Raw genomic sequence first — 19,585 nt, forward strand, 5'->3', positions numbered from 1 at the left:
TTGTTCAAATGCCTCTCTTGCTTCTTTGGGCCAAGATATACAATTTGCTCCTTTTTTTGTTAAATTGGTTATAGGGGAAATCACGGAGGAAAATCCCCTTATGAATTTGCGGTAGTAATTTGCAAAACCTATAAAGCGTTGAGTAGCTTTAAGGCCCTTGGGTAATGGCCACTGTAAGACTGCCTCCAGTTTGCGAGGATCCATCTGGAAACCAGACGGAGATATAACGTATCCAAGGAATTTTATCTCCGTTTGGTCAAACTGGCATTTTTCCAGTTTACAGTAAAGGCCGTTTTGTAACAGGGTTTTCAGTACAATTCTCACATGATCGTGATGTGTCTCTAGATCTGGGGAATAGATGAGAATGTCGTCCAAATACACTAGAACGAACATGTGAAGGTACTCTCTTAGGACATCGTTAATAAAATCCTGGAATACCGCTGGAGCGTTACATAATCCAAACGGCATAACCAGGTATTCGTAATGTCCCATTCTGGTGTTAAATGCGGTCTTCCATTCGTGACCGTCCTTAATCCTGACTAGATTGTATGCACTTCGGAGATCGAGCTTGGTAAAGACTCGAGCTCCCTTCAATCTGTCAAATAGTTCTGATATAAGGGGAATAGGGTAGGCGTTTTTAATGGTAATCCTATTCAAACCCCTATAATCAATACAAGGGCGTAGGTCTCCTTCTTTTTTAGAGACAAAGAAGAATCCAGCCCCGGCTGGTGAGGAGGACCTACGGATATGACCCTTTCTGAGAGCATCCTTAATATATTCCTCCAAACAAAGATTTTCCTGGGGGGACAAGGCATAGATTCCTCCCTTGGGAGGCATAGTCCCTGGTAATAAGTTTATAGTACAGTCATAAGGTCTATGAGGAGGTAACCCTTCTGACTGGACCTTGTTAAATACCTCTTTCAAATCCATATACTGCTGTGGAATTTGTGTGGTCAAGGGAGGTGTAACAGGAACATTGATGGTGCCAATAGGTTGTGGGATTTGCTTAAAGCAAACACCTTTGCATCTCTCACCCCAACTCATAATCTCTCCTTCAATCCAATCCAAACGTGGATTGTGTTTCAGGAGCCAAGGAAAACCGAGTATTATCGGCACTGTAGGTGAAGATATAATTTGAAAGGTCATTTCTTCAGAATGGAGAATACCCACTGAAATAGTGATTGGCAGAGTTTCGTGTGTGATGAAAGGCTGGGTAAGAGGCCTTCCATCAATGGCCTCGACTGCTATAGGTTTCTCTTTATGTCTTAAGGGCATGAGATGTTTTGCAGAGAATTCTTTGTCTAGGAAATTCTCCGCTGCCCCAGAGTCAATCATAGCCTCACACTGAACAGTAGTGTTCTTGAAAGATAAGGTTACTTTGACAAGGAAACGGTTCTTAGTCAATTTAGGGGACATATACATCACACCTAAGGTCGGTCCCCGTACGTGCCTTAGGTGTGCAAGTTTTCCGGCCGAACCGGGCATGACGATCTTAGATGTCCCTTCTTGCCACAATACATACATAACCCCTCGTTACGTCTGTGTTGTCTCTCTGCCTCAGTGAGTTTAGCACTACCCAATTGCATGGGTTCAGGTTCCGGAAGAGGCGTTTGGCTACTCACCACTGGGTTAGAGAAACGAGGGGCTATGGACAAATTAGAACGTCTGTTACGTTGTTTGTTTTTCTCTCTCTCTCTGAGCCGGTTATCAATGTCTATCATGTATGCAATAAACTCGTTAAGATTAACCGGAAGGTCTCTAGCTGCAGTCTCATCTTGTATACTCTCAGCTAGACCCTCAGAGAAAGCAGCCACCAGACCACTATTGGTCCAATCAACCTCAGATGCTAATGTCCTGAACTCTATTGCATAATCGGCTACAGAACGACTGCCTTGCTTGATTCTCATAAGGGCTTTGGCAGCGTTCTTCTCCCTGCCTTTAGGTTCAAACGTAGCCTTAAAGGCCGTAAGAAAAGTATTGTAATCACGGGCTACTGCGTCACCACTTTCCCATAAGGGGTTAGCCCAGGTTAAGGCCTTTCCTGTTAATTGGTTCATCAGATAGCCAATTTTCGATCTATCTGTTGGGAATGAACCTGGGGAGGCCTCAAAGTGGTATTCAATTTGGTTTAAAAAACCTCTGAATTCCTTGGAATCACCTCCATAGCGAGGGGGCGGTGACAAGGTTATGGACGGTGGTTTTTGTGGTACGGAAACCACTACAGGTGGCGGAACCACAGGTGGTACCGGAGGAACCTCTAAATAGGCAGTCCTCTGGAGCAAGGTCTGAAATGCCTGGGCAAATTGGTCTAACCTGTGGTCCATATCCTCCACCCTACTCTCACATGCGATCATATGCTTGCATAGTTCTGCAGGATCCATGGCCATGTCGTAATGTCACAACTAGTAATGTGGTCCAGCACGCAGAACTTATGTAAACATATACATAAGTAAGAAAAGGAAAATAATAGGATAGAGCGTAAACCGGACCTTAGAATGGCCGGACTAATACGCTAGAGACAGAGAATGGTCAAAGGGAAAGCCGAGGTCAAGGAAGCCAGAAAATACTCAATACCGATAAAACAAGCCAAGTCAGGGAAACCAGAGATCAGAATAACCAGGGAAACGCCAAGGATCAGGATACCAGGAAATCAGAAACACAGAATCAGCACTTTCAGGAAACCAGGAAACTGAAACCACGACATGGCAAAGTAATGGGGAAAGCTAGGGGTTTAAATACCCCTCTCTAGGCTATGATTGGTCAGAGGGCGACCTCTGACCCCAAAACGTGCGTGTGCGTTGACGTCGTGACGTCACGCACACGTTGGTATAATTCTCGGGGGCGGGGCTAGCAATAGACGCGACCACGCGGTCGGCGCCATCTTGGATCTGGGCGCGATGCCCGGAAGAACTACGTGCGCGGTTCCCGGCTCGCCGACGAGCAGGTAAGCTCGTGTAGTTGGAGCGGTCGTGCCGGTCGGGCACGACCGTGAGGCTCGGCGGGCTGGTGACCGCAACATAGGGTCTGTAGTGTAGAGTCCACTAAGAGACCCAAAAACTCTATGTGCTGTGTGGGAGTTAGGATGGATTTTTTCCAATTGACAAGGAAACCTAAATTCTGCAAAAGAGTCTGAGTCCACGTCAGATGGGTCTCGGTAATTTGGGTGGACTGACCCATGATGAGGATGTCGTCTAAGTAGATTATGAGACGAACCCCTCGACTTCGCAGTAGAGCCATCACGGGCTTCATGAGTTTGGTGAAGCACCACGGGGCTGAGGATAGTCCGAATGGGAGACAGGTGAATCTCCATTTCCTTCCTTGCCATATGAATTGTAGGAAGTCTTGGTGGTGTCGTGCGATTGGTATTGTGAGATAGGCGTCGTGTAGGTCTAACTGGACCATCCAGTCCGATGGTTGGAGGAGATCTCTGAGGCAGTGTATGCCTTCCATGGTTGAAATGGTTGTAGGCAACTTAAGTGTTGAGTTGTTTCAAGTTGATTACTGGGCGGACGCCGCCGCCTTTCTTGGCAACTAAGAATAGGTTGCTCAAATAGCCTGGGGTAGTCATAGGGATCTCTAAGATGGCTCGTTTGTGTGCCAATTCCAAGACCTCCTCGGACACAAGGGAGGCGTCTTGTTGGGAAAACAGCATTTCCCGTGGTGGGGAGAGTTGTACTGGAAGGGACAGGAACTCTAAGGTATTCCCTCTTACCGTGTTCAATACCCAGGCATCTGATGAGATGTGTGACCATGCATGGAAAAAATTTCGGAGTCTGCCCCCCACTGCCCATAGGGAAGAAGGAAATATGAGAGGAATTACCATAAGGTCGTCTTCCTGGGCGGGTGCCTCGTGATCCACGAGCAACCCATGGCCGCCCATGTTGTGGGAAGAAGGCTAGTGGCTCTTTTGCGCGGTGGTACATTAGGCGCGCCATCTGTGACAGGTGTGTAGCTGTCCATCTGTGAGATTGAAGCGTGTTTAGTTTTTGCCATGGCCTTGCGGCCAGTGTGAGGCTGTGTTGGGGTTATGACAGGCAAAGCCTGGGTAACGGTCGGCTGAGACGATTTTTGTGCTTCAAGCAGAGCATGTGTAAGAGTCTGTGAAATTGACTCAGACATCAGTCCCTTAGTCATGACATTAGACATAGTGCTGTCAATCAGTAACTGCATATCAGTAGTAGGATCAAATTCAGCGGGGATAGCCGCTGCAATATCAAATACCCCTGTAGGTGTTTTAGCACTCCCTAGATTGGTGCTTTGAGACCCAGAAGGAGTGGGTATATTTTTGTCACCAGGCATGTTGTATATATAACTGCCAATATATAACTGCCAATATCCCAGTTTGTTATAGCAAATGCAACCTAAATGTTAAAGCAGTTGAAACCTAAATGGAGGGTTGATTAACCCAGAGGATAACATAGAAACATAGAAACATAGAATGTGACGGCAGATAAGAACCATTCGGCCCATCTAGTCTGCCCAGTTTTCTAAATACTTTCATTAGTCCCTGGCCTTATCTTATAGTTAGGATAGCCTTATGCCTATCCCACGCATGCTTAAACTCCTTTACTGTGTTAACCTCTACCACTTCAGCTGGAAGGCTATTCCATGCATCCACTACCCTCTCAGTAAAGTAATACTTCCTGGTATTATTTTTAAACCTTTGTCCCTCTAATTTAAGACTATGTCCTCTTGTTGTGGTAGTTTTTCTTCTTTTAAATATAGTCTCCTCCTTTACTGAAAGGGGGTAATAGGACTTTAAGGATATTACTCACAGAAATTACTCACAGAAAACAGGCAAAATATATAACAGGTATAATCATACACACTAAAGGGGGCAAGGAGCCGTCCGACCGCCACTGCAGCGGAATCCCAACTCCGAGGTCCGGTCGTTGGGGGTGGAGCTGCTTGCCGAGCGCGGGAAACCAATAAAATGGCTGCCGCAAGCTGCGGTGAGGAGAGCCCGGAAGGTACGCCGGGTTAAGCAGAGCTCGAGGCAAATGTGTAATCAGTTGAAATGTTTGTGGGTGGCGGCTGTTCCGGTAATGTAAAAAAGGGCGCGAAGCGCCGTGACAGGGCGGGTGCGGCTCCAGCCAACGTCCCCGAGCCCGGCAGAATTATGCTCTGGGAGTCAGGCTGGGCTATGGAGACCCAAAGAGGGGAAGCAAATAGGAGAATATGAAGCTACACAGAAGCCACTAATGGCAATAACAAGGCAATAATGATGTGATAACTAACAATAGCAAGTAATGATATTATTAATAACACAATGAGGTTGTAAATAACAGTATTGACATAATGGCAATAATAGAAGAAAAAAATTACAAGTAAAATATTACAAGTAAAACAGTAATCCCACAATTAAGGAGCCTGAGGGATCAGATATACTTAACTGAGGGAGCAGCAAAGAAAGAGGAACAGGATTGGTTGCCAGAGCCTATTATGCTGGATGAGTGGAACCTGATTGGCTGTTTCCTGTTGCTGGGAAGAATACACCTGAGACTATTAATGTTGTTATTGGTTATGTTTATAGTTTTTTTCTTTGCTGCTGAGGGAAATAAAGAAAGAGTGCAGCATAATAGGAGCCTCCGTGTCTTAATAAAATCAAGGACATGTGGGAATATTATTAATAAACCTCCAACACATTCCGTAGCACTTTACAATAGGCAAACTAACAGACAAGACGAGTTGGACAGCCAAGAACAAAGGGATATAGTATGGTCTGGTATGGAAGGAGGTCCATGAGTCACCACACTAGCCACTATCCACTATCCATTGTAATTTTGGCTTAATTATTTATTTATAAAATATTTTACCAGGAAAGATACATTGAGATTTCTCTTGTTTTCAAGTATGTCCTGGGTCCACAAATCATTGCATTGTTACAGTTAGTGTTCAATAAAATACAAAAACAATATTAATATACAATATATACAAAATTTAACATAGAACAGGTAGGAAATATATAATCAACAATGACATGTGCATTCTGTTTTGAGGTATGTAGAGAGGGATCTCTTAAAGGACTTTAAGCTTAGGGAAGATTTTAATTTGTGCGGGAGGTCGTTCCACAATTGTGGTGCTCTGTAGGAGAAGGAGGATCGGGCTGCTTTCTTTTTGTATTGAGGTAGACTAAATAAAGTGCTGGTACTGGATCGGAGGTTATAGGAAGTGGGAACAGCCGGGGAAAGCATTGCGTTCAGGTAGGGTGGGAGTTTCCCAGAAAAGCTCTTAAACACAAGGCTGGAAAGATGAAGGGTGCGTCTGGATTCCAGCGACAGCCAGTTTAGTTCTTTTAGCATGTCACAATGGTGGGTCCTGTAATTACATTGTAGCACAAATCGGCAGAACGAGTTATACAATGTGTTGAGTTTATTAATGTGGGTTTGCAATGCAGATGCATATACTACATCCCCATAATCAATGATTGGCATCAGCATTTGCTGTACAACCTTTTCCTTTACTGTAGGGCTTAGGCAGGATTTGTTTCTGTACAGGGCACCTAGTTTTGGATAAAGTTTAGATGCAAGCTTTTCTATGTGCAGGCCAAAAGATAGATTGGGGTCTAACATCATACCCAAGTATTTGAATGAGTGGACTTCGGTCAGTGTGCCATTTGAAATTGTTTTGATGGATAGGTGGGAATTGTGTAATTTGTGTAATTTAGGTACTGTTCCAAAGATCATTGTGACAGTTTTGTCAGTGTTCAGGAACAGTTTGTTTTTTGAGATCCACTTTTCTACCTCTGTAAACTGGTCTTGGAGCAAAGCTTCAAGCTGCGGTAGATCGGAATTGCTCGCATAGATTACCGTGTCATCTGCGTACATGTGTACATTTGAGGATTTGCAGACATTAGGCAGATCATTTATAAATAGTGAAAATAGTAGGGGGCCAAGAATGGAACCTTGGGGAACACCACACATGACTGGGAGAGGGAGGGAGTCGCTGTCAGAAATGGACACATATTGCGAGCGATCCGATACATACGATCGAAATCAGTTTAGTGAATGATCACCAATACCTGAGTTTTTGAGTTTGTGCAGTAGAATGTCGTGGTCTACTGTGTCAAAGGCCTTAGCAAAATCAAGGAAAATAGCTCCAGTTAGGTCTCCTTGTTCCATGCCAGTTTGGATGTCATTGCAGACTTTTAAGAGGGCAGTTGTAGTGTAGTGATTCTGGCGAAAGCCCGATTGATCAGGGGGCAGATAGTTTGATTGTTTGTAATACTGACATAGTTGCATATGGACACATTTTTCTAAGATTTTTGACAATACTGGGAGTAATGATATCGGGCGATAGTTAGAAACCAAAGTAGTGTCACCACTTTTATGGATGGGCACTACTCTCGCAGTCTTCCAAAGTTTGGGTAAGTATGCAGACACCAAGGATTCGTTAATTAGAGTTGAGACGGGTTTAGCAATTGCCGGCGCACTGAGCTTCAACAGCATTGCTGGGATTTGGTCAGGTCCGGACTGGTTTTTCATTTTTAGATTATTAAGATGTTTTTCAATGACACTAACAGGTACAGGTCTAAAAATGAACTTGTCTATATTGCGCCTTTGCAAATTTAGTGAGACCTGATCCACATTTGTAGTTTCAGGATGTGTGCCATTTATTAACTTGGCAATCAGGGCAGTAGAGCATATGACAAAATAATTGTTAAAGGCATTTGCTACATCTAAGGGAAGTTGCAGGGTTTGGTTATCCACTTTGACAGTGGAGGGTTGGGAGTGGATTGGGGGAGTTTGTAGTTTATTTATGACTTTCCAAAAGTTTCCAGGGTTTGAGATGTTATTGTTCAGATTTTCATAGAAATATTGGGCCTTGGCCAATTTTGTTTGTTTTGTGCATATATTTCACCATTGTCTATACGCACAGTGATCATTCATAGAGCCAGTACGCTTAAACTTTGACCACAAAGAATCCCGGAACTGGTACATTTGAATGAGGTCAGCTGTGATCCAAGTCATACGTGCTCCTTTTACCCTCACCTTACGCAGTGGGGCATGCAGATTCCAAACTTGTAGGAGTTCAGACTGAAAGAATTTAACTGCACAGTCTAGATCTGGGATAATGTTTAATCTGTGCCATGGGAGGTTCTTGATGTCCTTTAGAAAGGATTCAAGATTACATTTTTTGAAGGACCTAGTTATTTTAACCTTGGGAGAGGATTTAATAGCCTTTATTTTGCGCACACAGTACACTAAACAGTGATCACTGAAAGTGTTTGGGAGAACACCGGCCTCCTGGATTCTGTCAGGAGAAGTGGAGAGAATCCAATCTAGCAGGGTATGGTTAAGGCTTTTAATGTTTATGCGAGTTGGGGAGGAGATTAATTGTGTTAGCTGCAAAGTCTTAAACAGCATGCAAGAACTATTATTTTTAGGATTCAGCCAGTAAATATTAAAATCTACAAAGACCAACAGTTCACTTTTAGGGTTTTGAGCAATGGTTTCACCAAGGAGATGGGCTATGTCAGAAAGGGAATGCACAGGGGAGCTAGGTGGGCGGTAGATTCCTGCAACAATGATTGAATTACTGCACGGGATCTCAATTGTGCCAGAGAGTAAATTAAAGGTGGCAAGAGGACTAAGGTTTTGTAAAGGGGTAAACTTTTCAACATAAATAACAATGCCTCCTCCTCTCTTTGCTCTGTCATTTCTAAAACATGAATACCCCTGTATTGCAATGGCGGTGTCTGGTATTTTAGTCGTTAACCAAGATTCTGAGAGCACAATGATTTTTGGTTTGTAATGGGAACACCAGGCTTGCAGTGCATCCAGTTTAGGGAGTAAACTACGGATGTTGCAGTGCACAAAAGAGAGGCCTCTTTTAGTGGGGAGATTAGGACTAGAATTAGCTGGGGGACCAGGGTTAGACTCCACATCATTTGCAAGGGCAAGTAACATAAGGAATAGGAATTTGGACATCATTTTTGTTTGGGCATATAGTGAATGGAATACTTTAGAATTTAGAAAGTATATAGTATTGGTGTGTGTTATATCTATTTGTAGGGAGAGAGGGTATGTGTTCTATAGGGTTAAGAGATTGGAAGGGTGTGATGATCAGTGTTTGCACCTGTCAATTTCAAGAGATTGAAAGTTGTGTGGGAGACTATCTATAAATGTAGAATGAAGCATGGGTTGGGTGGGAACCGAGTCTTCCAGAAGGCTACCTGTTTCAAATGGCCATGGAACAGCTGATGGAGCTCTGAGTTCTATGCTGGGCTGGGTATGTTTAAAAATCAGACTGTGGGAGAGAGATGTATATTAGGGTCAGATGGGCTAAGAGATGGGGGGGAGTACATAGATGGACAATTGATTTAAGGTAATTTAAGGAAAAACAAAAGCTACGATTGAGAATTACAGAGATAAGACAGAGGTATTTAAGTAGGGAAATAAAACCATTAAACAAGGAACAAGAAAGATATGAATGGGGTTTATAATTTTCATTCTAAAGTTTGCCTTTCTAAAAATTATAAAGGGGTAAGTGAGTTATGGAAGACTGGCAATAAATATTATTTTTAGTTTTTATGGGTAGTGACCATAATGGGGAAAATCAAGTGGATGTTTTATTTCCATTAATTGTAAAGGGAAATGTAGACTACTTGTTCTTTAATGTACGAAAGAGGTTAGATTGGTGATGCTATTCAGGAGCAGCCCAAACGTCTAAAGTACTTCAGCATGGAAATAGGAGATTGGCTTTGTGAACTTCGATACTCCATCTTGTTTGTTTACGTCCTAACTCCACAGACTGGGGACAGAGTGGGGCAGAATTGTTGGTTCCCATCTGGTATTACTTTGGGTTTTTGGAGACTTTTTTTGTTTTTTGTTTTTTTAAATCAAAGCCAGGAGGAGTGATTGGATACTGATAGTGTAGTGTTTATTCACAGTAAATCTCTTGTCATACTTACATTGCCTTCATCATCCAGTACTTGGATCTGGCCTGAATCACACAGCTTAACCACCGCTCCAACTGGGACATCAAATTCCCGACCTGTCTTAAGGTCCAACCAGACATAATCCCCCTGTAACAAAGCAAAGGACAAACCTTTACCAAAAATCATTCACATGTGTGCAGATAGTGCTGTGTTTCACTGCATTCATGCCTATCACTGCCAGAGAGTGGCCCCCATTAAGAAGGAGGCGTAGGAAGGGTTTTTTAAGTTCAATGGGGGTGGCTAGGAGTTTGGGGACCTGCTGCCAACTAGAGAGCAGGGAAAGCCAGGCCACAACATGTCTCCCACCCAATGCCCACAGGAGGGGGCACGGCGCTGCAACCATGCCCCCCACCATTCAGCAATGGCTGACTAGTTGCTAGGTTCTGGCAAGCAAGGGCAGATGGGTCATAGGAAGGTTTTAAATATTAATATGGGGGTCTTACTGCCCCATAGGCTGCGCAATATGCAGTAGTGAATATATTGATTGTAACAAGAAAGAGGTTAGAGGAGGGCTGCTGATGGTTTTTAACTATTAACTAAGGGTTAATAAATATATAGGGGAAGGAAGCAAGCTGAAGAGTCAGTGTTAGGACCCGCTTAGTGGGGTCTGCCTCGACGTTGGCAGGTGGGCATTCCCTCCAATGGCCATTGGAGCAACTAAATTACCTCCATTTGTTTAAATATACATAGGGATTAAGGAGAGAGCGCAGGTAACTTTCTTTTCTTTGGTTTTTACTATATATTGGGGCTGATGTGTACTGTAGTCATTGCTGCCGCCCAGGAATGAGGGGAGTGAGCGCAGGACTTATCTTTCTGTATCTGTTTTTAACTATTTGCCTGCTGCCCGGCTGTGTTGGTCTGGGTTAAATTGTTAAATAGTGTGAACAAGGTCCAGTTTTTGCAGTCCAAATGGCCTCATATACAGACAGATGGTTTTGCTCCATTCAGACTTTAGTGAATAAGCCACATTAGTATCAGAAAAGGAAAACAGCGACGTAATAACGTAATAACACGACTGTTATTAATCACTTTTTATGAAAATGAGCAAAGCATGCACGAAAGGCATAACGTGATGGGAGTATTGCCCTTTTTGTAACATTTGTTTTACGATGTGATGACACCAGCATGTGATCATTGGTTTTGAACTCTTTCAAAAGTAAAGGTTTAGAGCAAATACACAGTGAGACCTCGGTTTACAAACGCCTCGGTTAACATAATTTTCGGTTTACAAATGAAAATCCATTGAAAATAATGCCTCGGTTTACACATTTTTTTCGCAATACAAATCAAGTTTCCCCAGGATGCATTGCACCTGGGAGGTTTATAGCGCCGCCCCCTGCATGCTGGAGCCTGTGGGTAGCACGTAGCGTCGAGTGTGGAGGTGTTGGAGCAGCTTTTGCATCGAGTTTTGGAGCCATTCTGGAAATTGTTTGCAGTTGTTTTGGGACTTTTTGTGCATTTCTCAAGCTGTGGAAAGGTAGGGGTCTGAGCTTCGTCGTTTGCATGCCTTTTATTGTGTGTTCTGCATTGTGGGTTGGTTTCCACGCCAGCTCATTTTGACTTTTTTCTGACCTCCAGAACGAATGAATTGGTTTTCAATGCATTACTATGGAACACCGCGTTTCGGTTTACAAATTTTTCGCAATATGAAACCTCCCAGAGAACGCATTAAATTCGTAAATCAAGGTCCCACCTGTAGTTACACAAGTCCTGTAGTGTCTACTATGACAATGCAGACAGTGCTGTGAGTCACTGCATTCATGTCTATCACTGGCAGAGAGCTCAGACAGTGCTGTGAGTCACTGCATTCATGTCTATCACTGACAGAGAGCGCAGACAGTGCTGTGAGTCACTGCATTCATGTCTATCACTGACAGAGAGCGCAGACAGTGCTGTGAGTCACTGCATTCATGTCTATCATTTGCAGAGAGCGCAGACAGTGCTGTGAGTCACTGCATTCATGTCTATCACTGGCAGAGAGCGCAGACAGTGCTGTGAGTCACTGCATTCATGTCTATCATTTGCAGAGAGCGCAGACAGTGCTGTGAGTCACTGCATTCATGTCTATCACTGACAGAGAGCGCAGACAGTGCTGTGAGTCACTGCATTCATGTCTATCACTGGCAGAGAGCGCAGACAGTACTGTGAGTCACTGCATTCATGTCTATCACTGACAGAGAGCGCAGACAGTGCTGTGAGTCACTGCATTCATGTCTATCACTGGCAGAGAGCGCAGACAGTGCTGTGAGTCACTGCATTCATGTCTATCACTGGCAGAGAGCGCAGACAGTGCTGTGAGTCACTGCATTCATGTCTATCATTTGCAGAGAGCGCAGACAGTGCTGTGAGTCACTGCATTCATGTCTATCACTGGCAGAGAGCGCAGACAGTGCTGTGAGTCATTGCATTCATGTCTATCACTGGCAGAGAGTGCAGACAGTGCTGTGAGTCACTGCATTCATGTCTATCACTGGCAGAGAGCGCAGACAGTGCTGTGAGTCACTGCATTCATGTCTATCACTGGCAGAGAGCGCAGACAGTGCTGTGAGTCACTGCATTCATGTCTATCACTGGCAGAGAGCACAGACAGTGCTGTGAGTCACTACATTCATGTCTATCACTGGCAGAGAGCGCAGACAGTGCTGTGAGTCACTGCATTCATGTCTATCACTGGCAGAGAGCGCAGACAGTGCTGTGAGTCACTGCATTCATGTCTATCACTGGCAGAGAGCGCAGACAGTGCTGTGAGTCACTGCATTCATGTCTATCACTGGCAGAGAGCGCAGACAGTGCTGTGAGTCACTGCATTCATGTCTATCACTGGCAGAGAGCGCAGACAGTGCTGTGAGTCACTGCATTCATGTCTATCACTGGCAGAGAGCACAGACAGTGCTGTGAGTCACTACATTCATGTCTATCACTGGCAGAGAGCGCAGACAGTGCTGTGAGTCACTGCATTCATGTCTATCACTGGCAGAGAGCGCAGACAGTGCTGTGAGTCACTGCATTCATGTCTATCACTGGCAGAGAGCGCAGACAGTGCTGTGAGTCACTGCATTCATGTCTATCATTTGCAGAGAGCGCAGACAGTGCTGTGAGTCACTGCATTCATGTCTATCACTGGCAGAGAGCGCAGACAGTGCTGTGAGTCATTGCATTCATGTCTATCACTGGCAGAGAGTGCAGACAGTGCTGTGAGTCACTGCATTCATGTCTATCACTGGCAGAGAGAGCAGACGGTGCTGTGAGTCACTGCATTCATGTCTATCACTGGCAGAGAGCGCAGACAGTGCTGTGAGTCATTGCATTCATGTCTATCACTGGCAGAGAGTGCAGACAGTGCTGTGAGTCACTGCATTCATGTCTATCACTGGCAGAGAGCGCAGACAGTGCTGTGAGTCACTGCATTCATGTCTATCACTGACAGAGAGCGCAGACAGTGCTGTGAGTCACTGCATTCATGTCTATCACTGGCAGAGAGCACAGACAGTGCTGTGAGTCACTGCATTCATGTCTATCACTGGCAGAGAGCGCAGACAGTGCTGTGAGTCACTGCATTCATGTATATCACTGACAGAGAGCACAGACAGTGCTGTGAGTCACTGCATTCATGTCTATCACTGGCAGAGAGTGCAGACAGTGCTGTGAGTCACTGCACTCATGTCTATCACTGACAGAGAGCGCTGACAGTGCTGTGAGTCACTGCATTCATGTCTATCACTGGCAGAGAGAGCAGACGGTGCTGCGAGTCACTGCATTCATGTCTATCACTGGCAGAGAGCAGACAGTGCTGTGAGTCACTGCATTCATGTCTATCACTGGCAGAGAGCAGACAGTGCTGTGAGTCACTGCATTCATGTCTATCACTGGCAGAGAGCGCAGACAGTGCTGTGAGTCACTGCATTCATGTCTATCATTTGCAGAGAGCGCAGACAGTGCTGTGAGTCACTGCATTCATGTCTATCACTGACAGAGAGCGCAGACAGTGCTGTGAGTCACTGCATTCATGTCTATCACTGGCAGAGAGCGCAGACAGTGCTGTGAGTCACTGCATTCATGTCTATCACTGGCAGAGAGCGCAGACAGTGCTGTGAGTCACTGCATTCATGTCTATCATTTGCAGAGAGCGCAGACAGTGCTGTGAGTCACTGCATTCATGTCTATCACTCACAGAGAGCGCAGACAGTGCTGTGAGTCACTGCATTCATGTCTATCACTGGCAGAGAGCGCAGACAGTACTGTGAGTCACTGCATTCATGTCTATCACTGACAGAGAGCGCAGACAGTGCTGTGAGTCACTGCATTCATGTCTATCACTGGCAGAGAGCGCAGACAGTGCTGTGAGTCACTGCATTCATGTCTATCACTGGCAGAGAGCGCAGACAGTGCTGTGAGTCACTGCATTCATGTCTATCATTTGCAGAGAGCGCAGACAGTGCTGTGAGTCACTGCATTCATGTCTATCACTGGCAGAGAGCGCAGACAGTGCTGTGAGTCATTGCATTCATGTCTATCACTGGCAGAGAGTGCAGACAGTGCTGTGAGTCACTGCATTCATGTCTATCACTGGCAGAGAGCGCAGACAGTGCTGTGAGTCACTGCATTCATGTCTATCACTGGCAGAGAGCGCAGACAGTGCTGTGAGTCACTGCATTCATGTCTATCACTGGCAGAGAGCACAGACAGTGCTGTGAGTCACTACATTCATGTCTATCACTGGCAGAGAGCGCAGACAGTGCTGTGAGTCACTGCATTCATGTCTATCACTGGCAGAGAACGCAGACAGTGCTGTGAGTCACTGCATTCATGTCTATCACTGGCAGAGAGCGCAGACAGTGCTGTGAGTCACTGCATTCATGTCTATCACTGGCAGAGAGCGCAGACAGTGCTGTGAGTCACTGCATTCATGTCTATCACTGGCAGAGAGCGCAGACAGTGCTGTGAGTCACTGCATTCATGTCTATCACTGGCAGAGAGCACAGACAGTGCTGTGAGTCACTACATTCATGTCTATCACTGGCAGAGAGCGCAGACAGTGCTGTGAGTCACTGCATTCATGTCTATCACTGGCAGAGAGCGCAGACAGTGCTGTGAGTCACTGCATTCATGTCTATCACTGGCAGAGAGCGCAGACAGTGCTGTGAGTCACTGCATTCATGTCTATCATTTGCAGAGAGCGCAGACAGTGCTGTGAGTCACTGCATTCATGTCTATCACTGGCAGAGAGCGCAGACAGTGCTGTGAGTCATTGCATTCATGTCTATCACTGGCAGAGAGTGCAGACAGTGCTGTGAGTCACTGCATTCATGTCTATCACTGGCAGAGAGAGCAGACGGTGCTGTGAGTCACTGCATTCATGTCTATCACTGGCAGAGAGCGCAGACAGTGCTGTGAGTCATTGCATTCATGTCTATCACTGGCAGAGAGTGCAGACAGTGCTGTGAGTCACTGCATTCATGTCTATCACTGGCAGAGAGCGCAGACAGTGCTGTGAGTCACTGCATTCATGTCTATCACTGACAGAGAGCGCAGACAGTGCTGTGAGTCACTGCATTCATGTCTATCACTGGCAGAGAGCGCAGACAGTGCTGTGAGTCACTGCATTCATGTCTATCACTGGCAGAGAGCGCAGACAGTGCTGTGAGTCACTGCATTCATGTATATCACTGACAGAGAGCACAGACAGTGCTGTGAGTCACTGCATTCATGTCTATCACTGGCAGAGAGTGCAGACAGTGCTGTGAGTCACTGCACTCATGTCTATCACTGACAGAGAGCGCTGACAGTGCTGTGAGTCACTGCATTCATGTCTATCACTGGCAGAGAGAGCAGACGGTGCTGCGAGTCACTGCATTCATGTCTATCACTGGCAGAGAGCAGACAGTGCTGTGAGTCACTGCATTCATGTCTATCACTGGCAGAGAGCAGACAGTGCTGTGAGTCACTGCATTCATGTCTATCACTGGCAGAGAGCGCAGACAGTGCTGTGAGTCACTGCATTCATGTCTATCACTGGCAGAGAGCGCAGACAGTGCTGTGAGTCACTGCAATCATTTCTATCACTGGCAGAGAGCAGACAGTGCTGTGAGTCACTGCATTCATGTCTATCACTGGTAGAGAGCGCAGACAGTGCTGTGAGTCACTGCATTCATGTCTATCACTGGCAGAGAGTGCAGACAGTGCTGTGAGTCACTGCATCCATGTCTATCACTGGTAGAGAGCGCAGACAGTGCTGTGAGTCACTGCATTCATGACTATCACTGGCAGATAGAGCAGACAGTGCTGTGAGTCACTGCATCCATGTCTATCACTGGTAGAGAGAGCAGACAGTGCTGTGAGTCACTGCATTCATGTCTATGACTGGCAGAGAGAGCAGACAGTGCTGTGAGTCACTGCATTCATGTCTATCACTGGCAGAGAGTGCAGACAGTGCTGTGAGTCACTGCATTCATGTCTATGACTGGCAGAGAGAGCAGACAGTGCTGTGAGTCACTGCATTCATGTCTATCACTGGCAGAGAGTGCAGACAGTGCTGTGAGTCACTGCATTCATGTCTATGACTGGCAGAGAGTGCAGACAGTGCTGTGAGTCACTGCATTCATGTCTATCACTGGCAGAGAGAGCAGACGGTGCTGTGAGTCACTGCATTCATGTGCTGTGAGTCACTGCATTCATGTCTATCACTGGCAGAAAGCGCAGACAGTGCTGTGAGTCACTGCATTCATGTCTATCACTGGCAGAGAGCGCAGACAGTGCTGTGAGTCACTGCATTCATGTCTATCACTGGCAGAAAGTGCAGACAGTGCTGTGAGTCACTGCATTCATGTCTATCACTGGCAGAGAGCTCAGACAGTGCTGTGAGTCACTGCATTCATGTCTATCACTGGTAGAGAGCGCAGACAGTGCTGTGAGTCACTGCATTCATGTCTATCACTGGCAGAGAGTGCAGACAGTGCTGTGAGTCACTGCATTCATGTCTATCACTGGCAGAGAGAGCAGACAGTGCTGTGAGTCACTGCATTCATGTATATCACTGACAGAGAGTGCAGACAGTGCTGTGAGTCACTGCATTCATGTCTATCACTGGCAGAGAGCAGACAGTGCTGTGAGTCACTGCATTCATGTCTATCACTGACAGAGAGCACAGACAGTGTTGTGAGTCACTGCATTCATGTCTATCACTGGCAGAGAGCGCAGACAGTGCTGTGAGTCACTGCATTCATGTCTGTGACGAATTGCCCTTCGCCACTTGTGCCTGGCTACTGGCTAGCCTCCTGCCTTCCGACTATGGCCCCTGTGCTGATAGCTGTATTTTCTCCTGCAGGAAGGTTTATTTGTGTATTTCTGCCGGGGCGTTCGGGACTTTCAGTATGTGAGTAGTTCTACCCCAGATAGCTATGCCATGGAGCCTATTTGTGTAACGAAAGACTATGGAAAAGACTTTGGCTCCATGGCGATTGAACTGTATGTATGTGATCTGAGCGCCATTCGGTAATAATGTGCACTCAGATCTAAGCTATCTGGGGATATGTTGCATGTATATGTTTTATGTAGTAATTGTAGCATTGTGTAATTTTATGTATTTTTGTAACCATGTGGTTAATGGAGTCTTGCCTTTGTCCTGGGCGATAATTTGATTACTTCCCAATTATCTACAGGATAGAGAGGAGGGATTGTGATGTCACTATGGGAGAGTTTTGTTTGTATTGTCTGTGATTGGCTAATATCCAATATGTGTACCATTGTTCCATCAGGTCCCCTAGGGGAGTGTCCACCTGGTGGACACTTGCATAAATACCGGGCAGGTAGCCCTCAATAAACCAGACCTACTTGCACCTTTCTTGAAGCCTTGGCTCATGCTTGGGGGAAGGGATACCTACACTCTGGGGATTGCTATAATCACTTACTCTCCAGAGTAAGCTCTTGTAAGAGCTTGATTTGTTCCTGCTACGCTCTCTGGATTTAGGAGAGGTTCACCCACTGGGAGCTGGATCCTGGCCTTGGGTCCAGGGTGGGTGAAAGACGGCAAGACCCCGGCACAGCTGCATTGCTGGAAGTGGGGTCCGCAGTGCTGATGGTGTCGGTTCGAGTGCTTGGAGTCCTCGGCAAGCGCTAGGAGCATCGATTGGTGGAGATACTCGGTCGGAGTGCCAGAGTTCCGTTACAATGTCTATCACTGGCAGAGAGCGCAGACAGTGCTGTGAGTCACTGCAATCATTTCTATCACTGGCAGAGAGCAGACAGTGCTGTGAGTCACTGCATTCATGTCTATCACTGGTAGAGAGCGCAGACAGTGCTGTGAGTCACTGCATTCATGTCTATCACTGGCAGAGAGTGCAGACAGTGCTGTGAGTCACTGCATCCATGTCTATCACTGGTAGAGAGCGCAGACAGTGCTGTGAGTCACTGCATTCATGACTATCACTGGCAGAGAGAGCAGACAGTGCTGTGAGTCACTGCATCCATGTCTATCACTGGTAGAGAGAGCAGACAGTGCTGTGAGTCACTGCATTCATGTCTATGACTGGCAGAGAGAGCAGACAGTGCTGTGAGTCACTGCATTCATGTCTATCACTGGCAGAGAGTGCAGACAGTGCTGTGAGTCACTGCATTCATGTCTATGACTGGCAGAGAGAGCAGACAGTGCTGTGAGTCACTGCATTCATGTCTATCACTGGCAGAGAGTGCAGACAGTGCTGTGAGTCACTGCATTCATGTCTATCACTGGCAGAGAGAGCAGACGGTGCTGTGAGTCACTGCATTCATGTGCTGTGAGTCACTGCATTCATGTCTATCACTGGCAGAAAGCGCAGACAGTGCTGTGAGTCACTGCATTCATGTCTATCACTGGCAGAGAGCGCAGACAGTGCTGTGAGTCACTGCATTCATGTCTATCACTGGCAGAAAGTGCAGACAGTGCTGTGAGTCACTGCATTCATGTCTATCACTGGCAGAGAGCTCAGACAGTGCTGTGAGTCACTGCATTCATGTCTATCACTGGTAGAGAGCGCAGACAGTGCTGTGAGTCACTGCATTCATGTCTATCACTGGCAGAGAGTGCAGACAGTGCTGTGAGTCACTGCATTCATGTCTATCACTGGCAGAGAGAGCAGACAGTGCTGTGAGTCACTGCATTCATGTCTATCACTGGCAGAGAGAGCAGACAGTGCTGTGAGTCACTGCATTCATGTCTATCACTGACAGAGAGCACAGACAGTGTTGTGAGTCACTGCATTCATGTCTATCACTGGCAGAGAGCGCAGACAGTGCTGTGAGTCACTGCATTCATGTCTGTGACGAATTGCCCTTCGCCACTTGTGCTTGGCTACTGGCTAGCCTCCTGCCTTCCGACTATGGCCCCTGTGCTGATAGCTGTATTTTCTCCTGCAGGAAGGTTTATTTGTGTATTTCTGCCGGGGCGTTCGGGACTTTCAGTATGTGAGTAGTTCTACCCCAGATAGCTATGCCATGGAGCCTATTTGTGTAACGAAAGACTATGGAAAAGACTTTGGCTCCATGGCGATTGAACTGTATGTATGTGATCTGAGCGCCATTCGGTAATAATGTGCACTCAGATCTAAGCTATCTGGGGATATGTTGCATGTATATGTTTTATGTAGTAATTGTAGCATTGTGTAATTTTAT

General features: G+C 46.0%; 1 protein-coding gene across 3 annotated transcripts in view; it reads right to left on the minus strand.

Annotated features, from left to right (window-relative positions):
- Positions 1–19,585, minus strand: part of MYO7A (myosin VIIA) — a 150,260-nt gene that overhangs the window by 126,606 nt on the left and 4,069 nt on the right. For all 3 annotated transcript variants that reach the window (XM_063431528.1, XM_063431535.1, XM_063431519.1), the window contains exon 2: positions 9,914–10,027. In XM_063431528.1, the coding sequence (XP_063287598.1) occupies positions 9,914–10,027 (114 nt within the window). The remainder of the gene's footprint in view (positions 1–9,913; positions 10,028–19,585) is intronic.

This window comes from Pelobates fuscus, chromosome 1 (assembly GCF_036172605.1).
Source record: "Pelobates fuscus isolate aPelFus1 chromosome 1, aPelFus1.pri, whole genome shotgun sequence".
In the NCBI taxonomy this organism is placed as follows: Eukaryota; Metazoa; Chordata; class Amphibia; order Anura; family Pelobatidae; genus Pelobates; species Pelobates fuscus.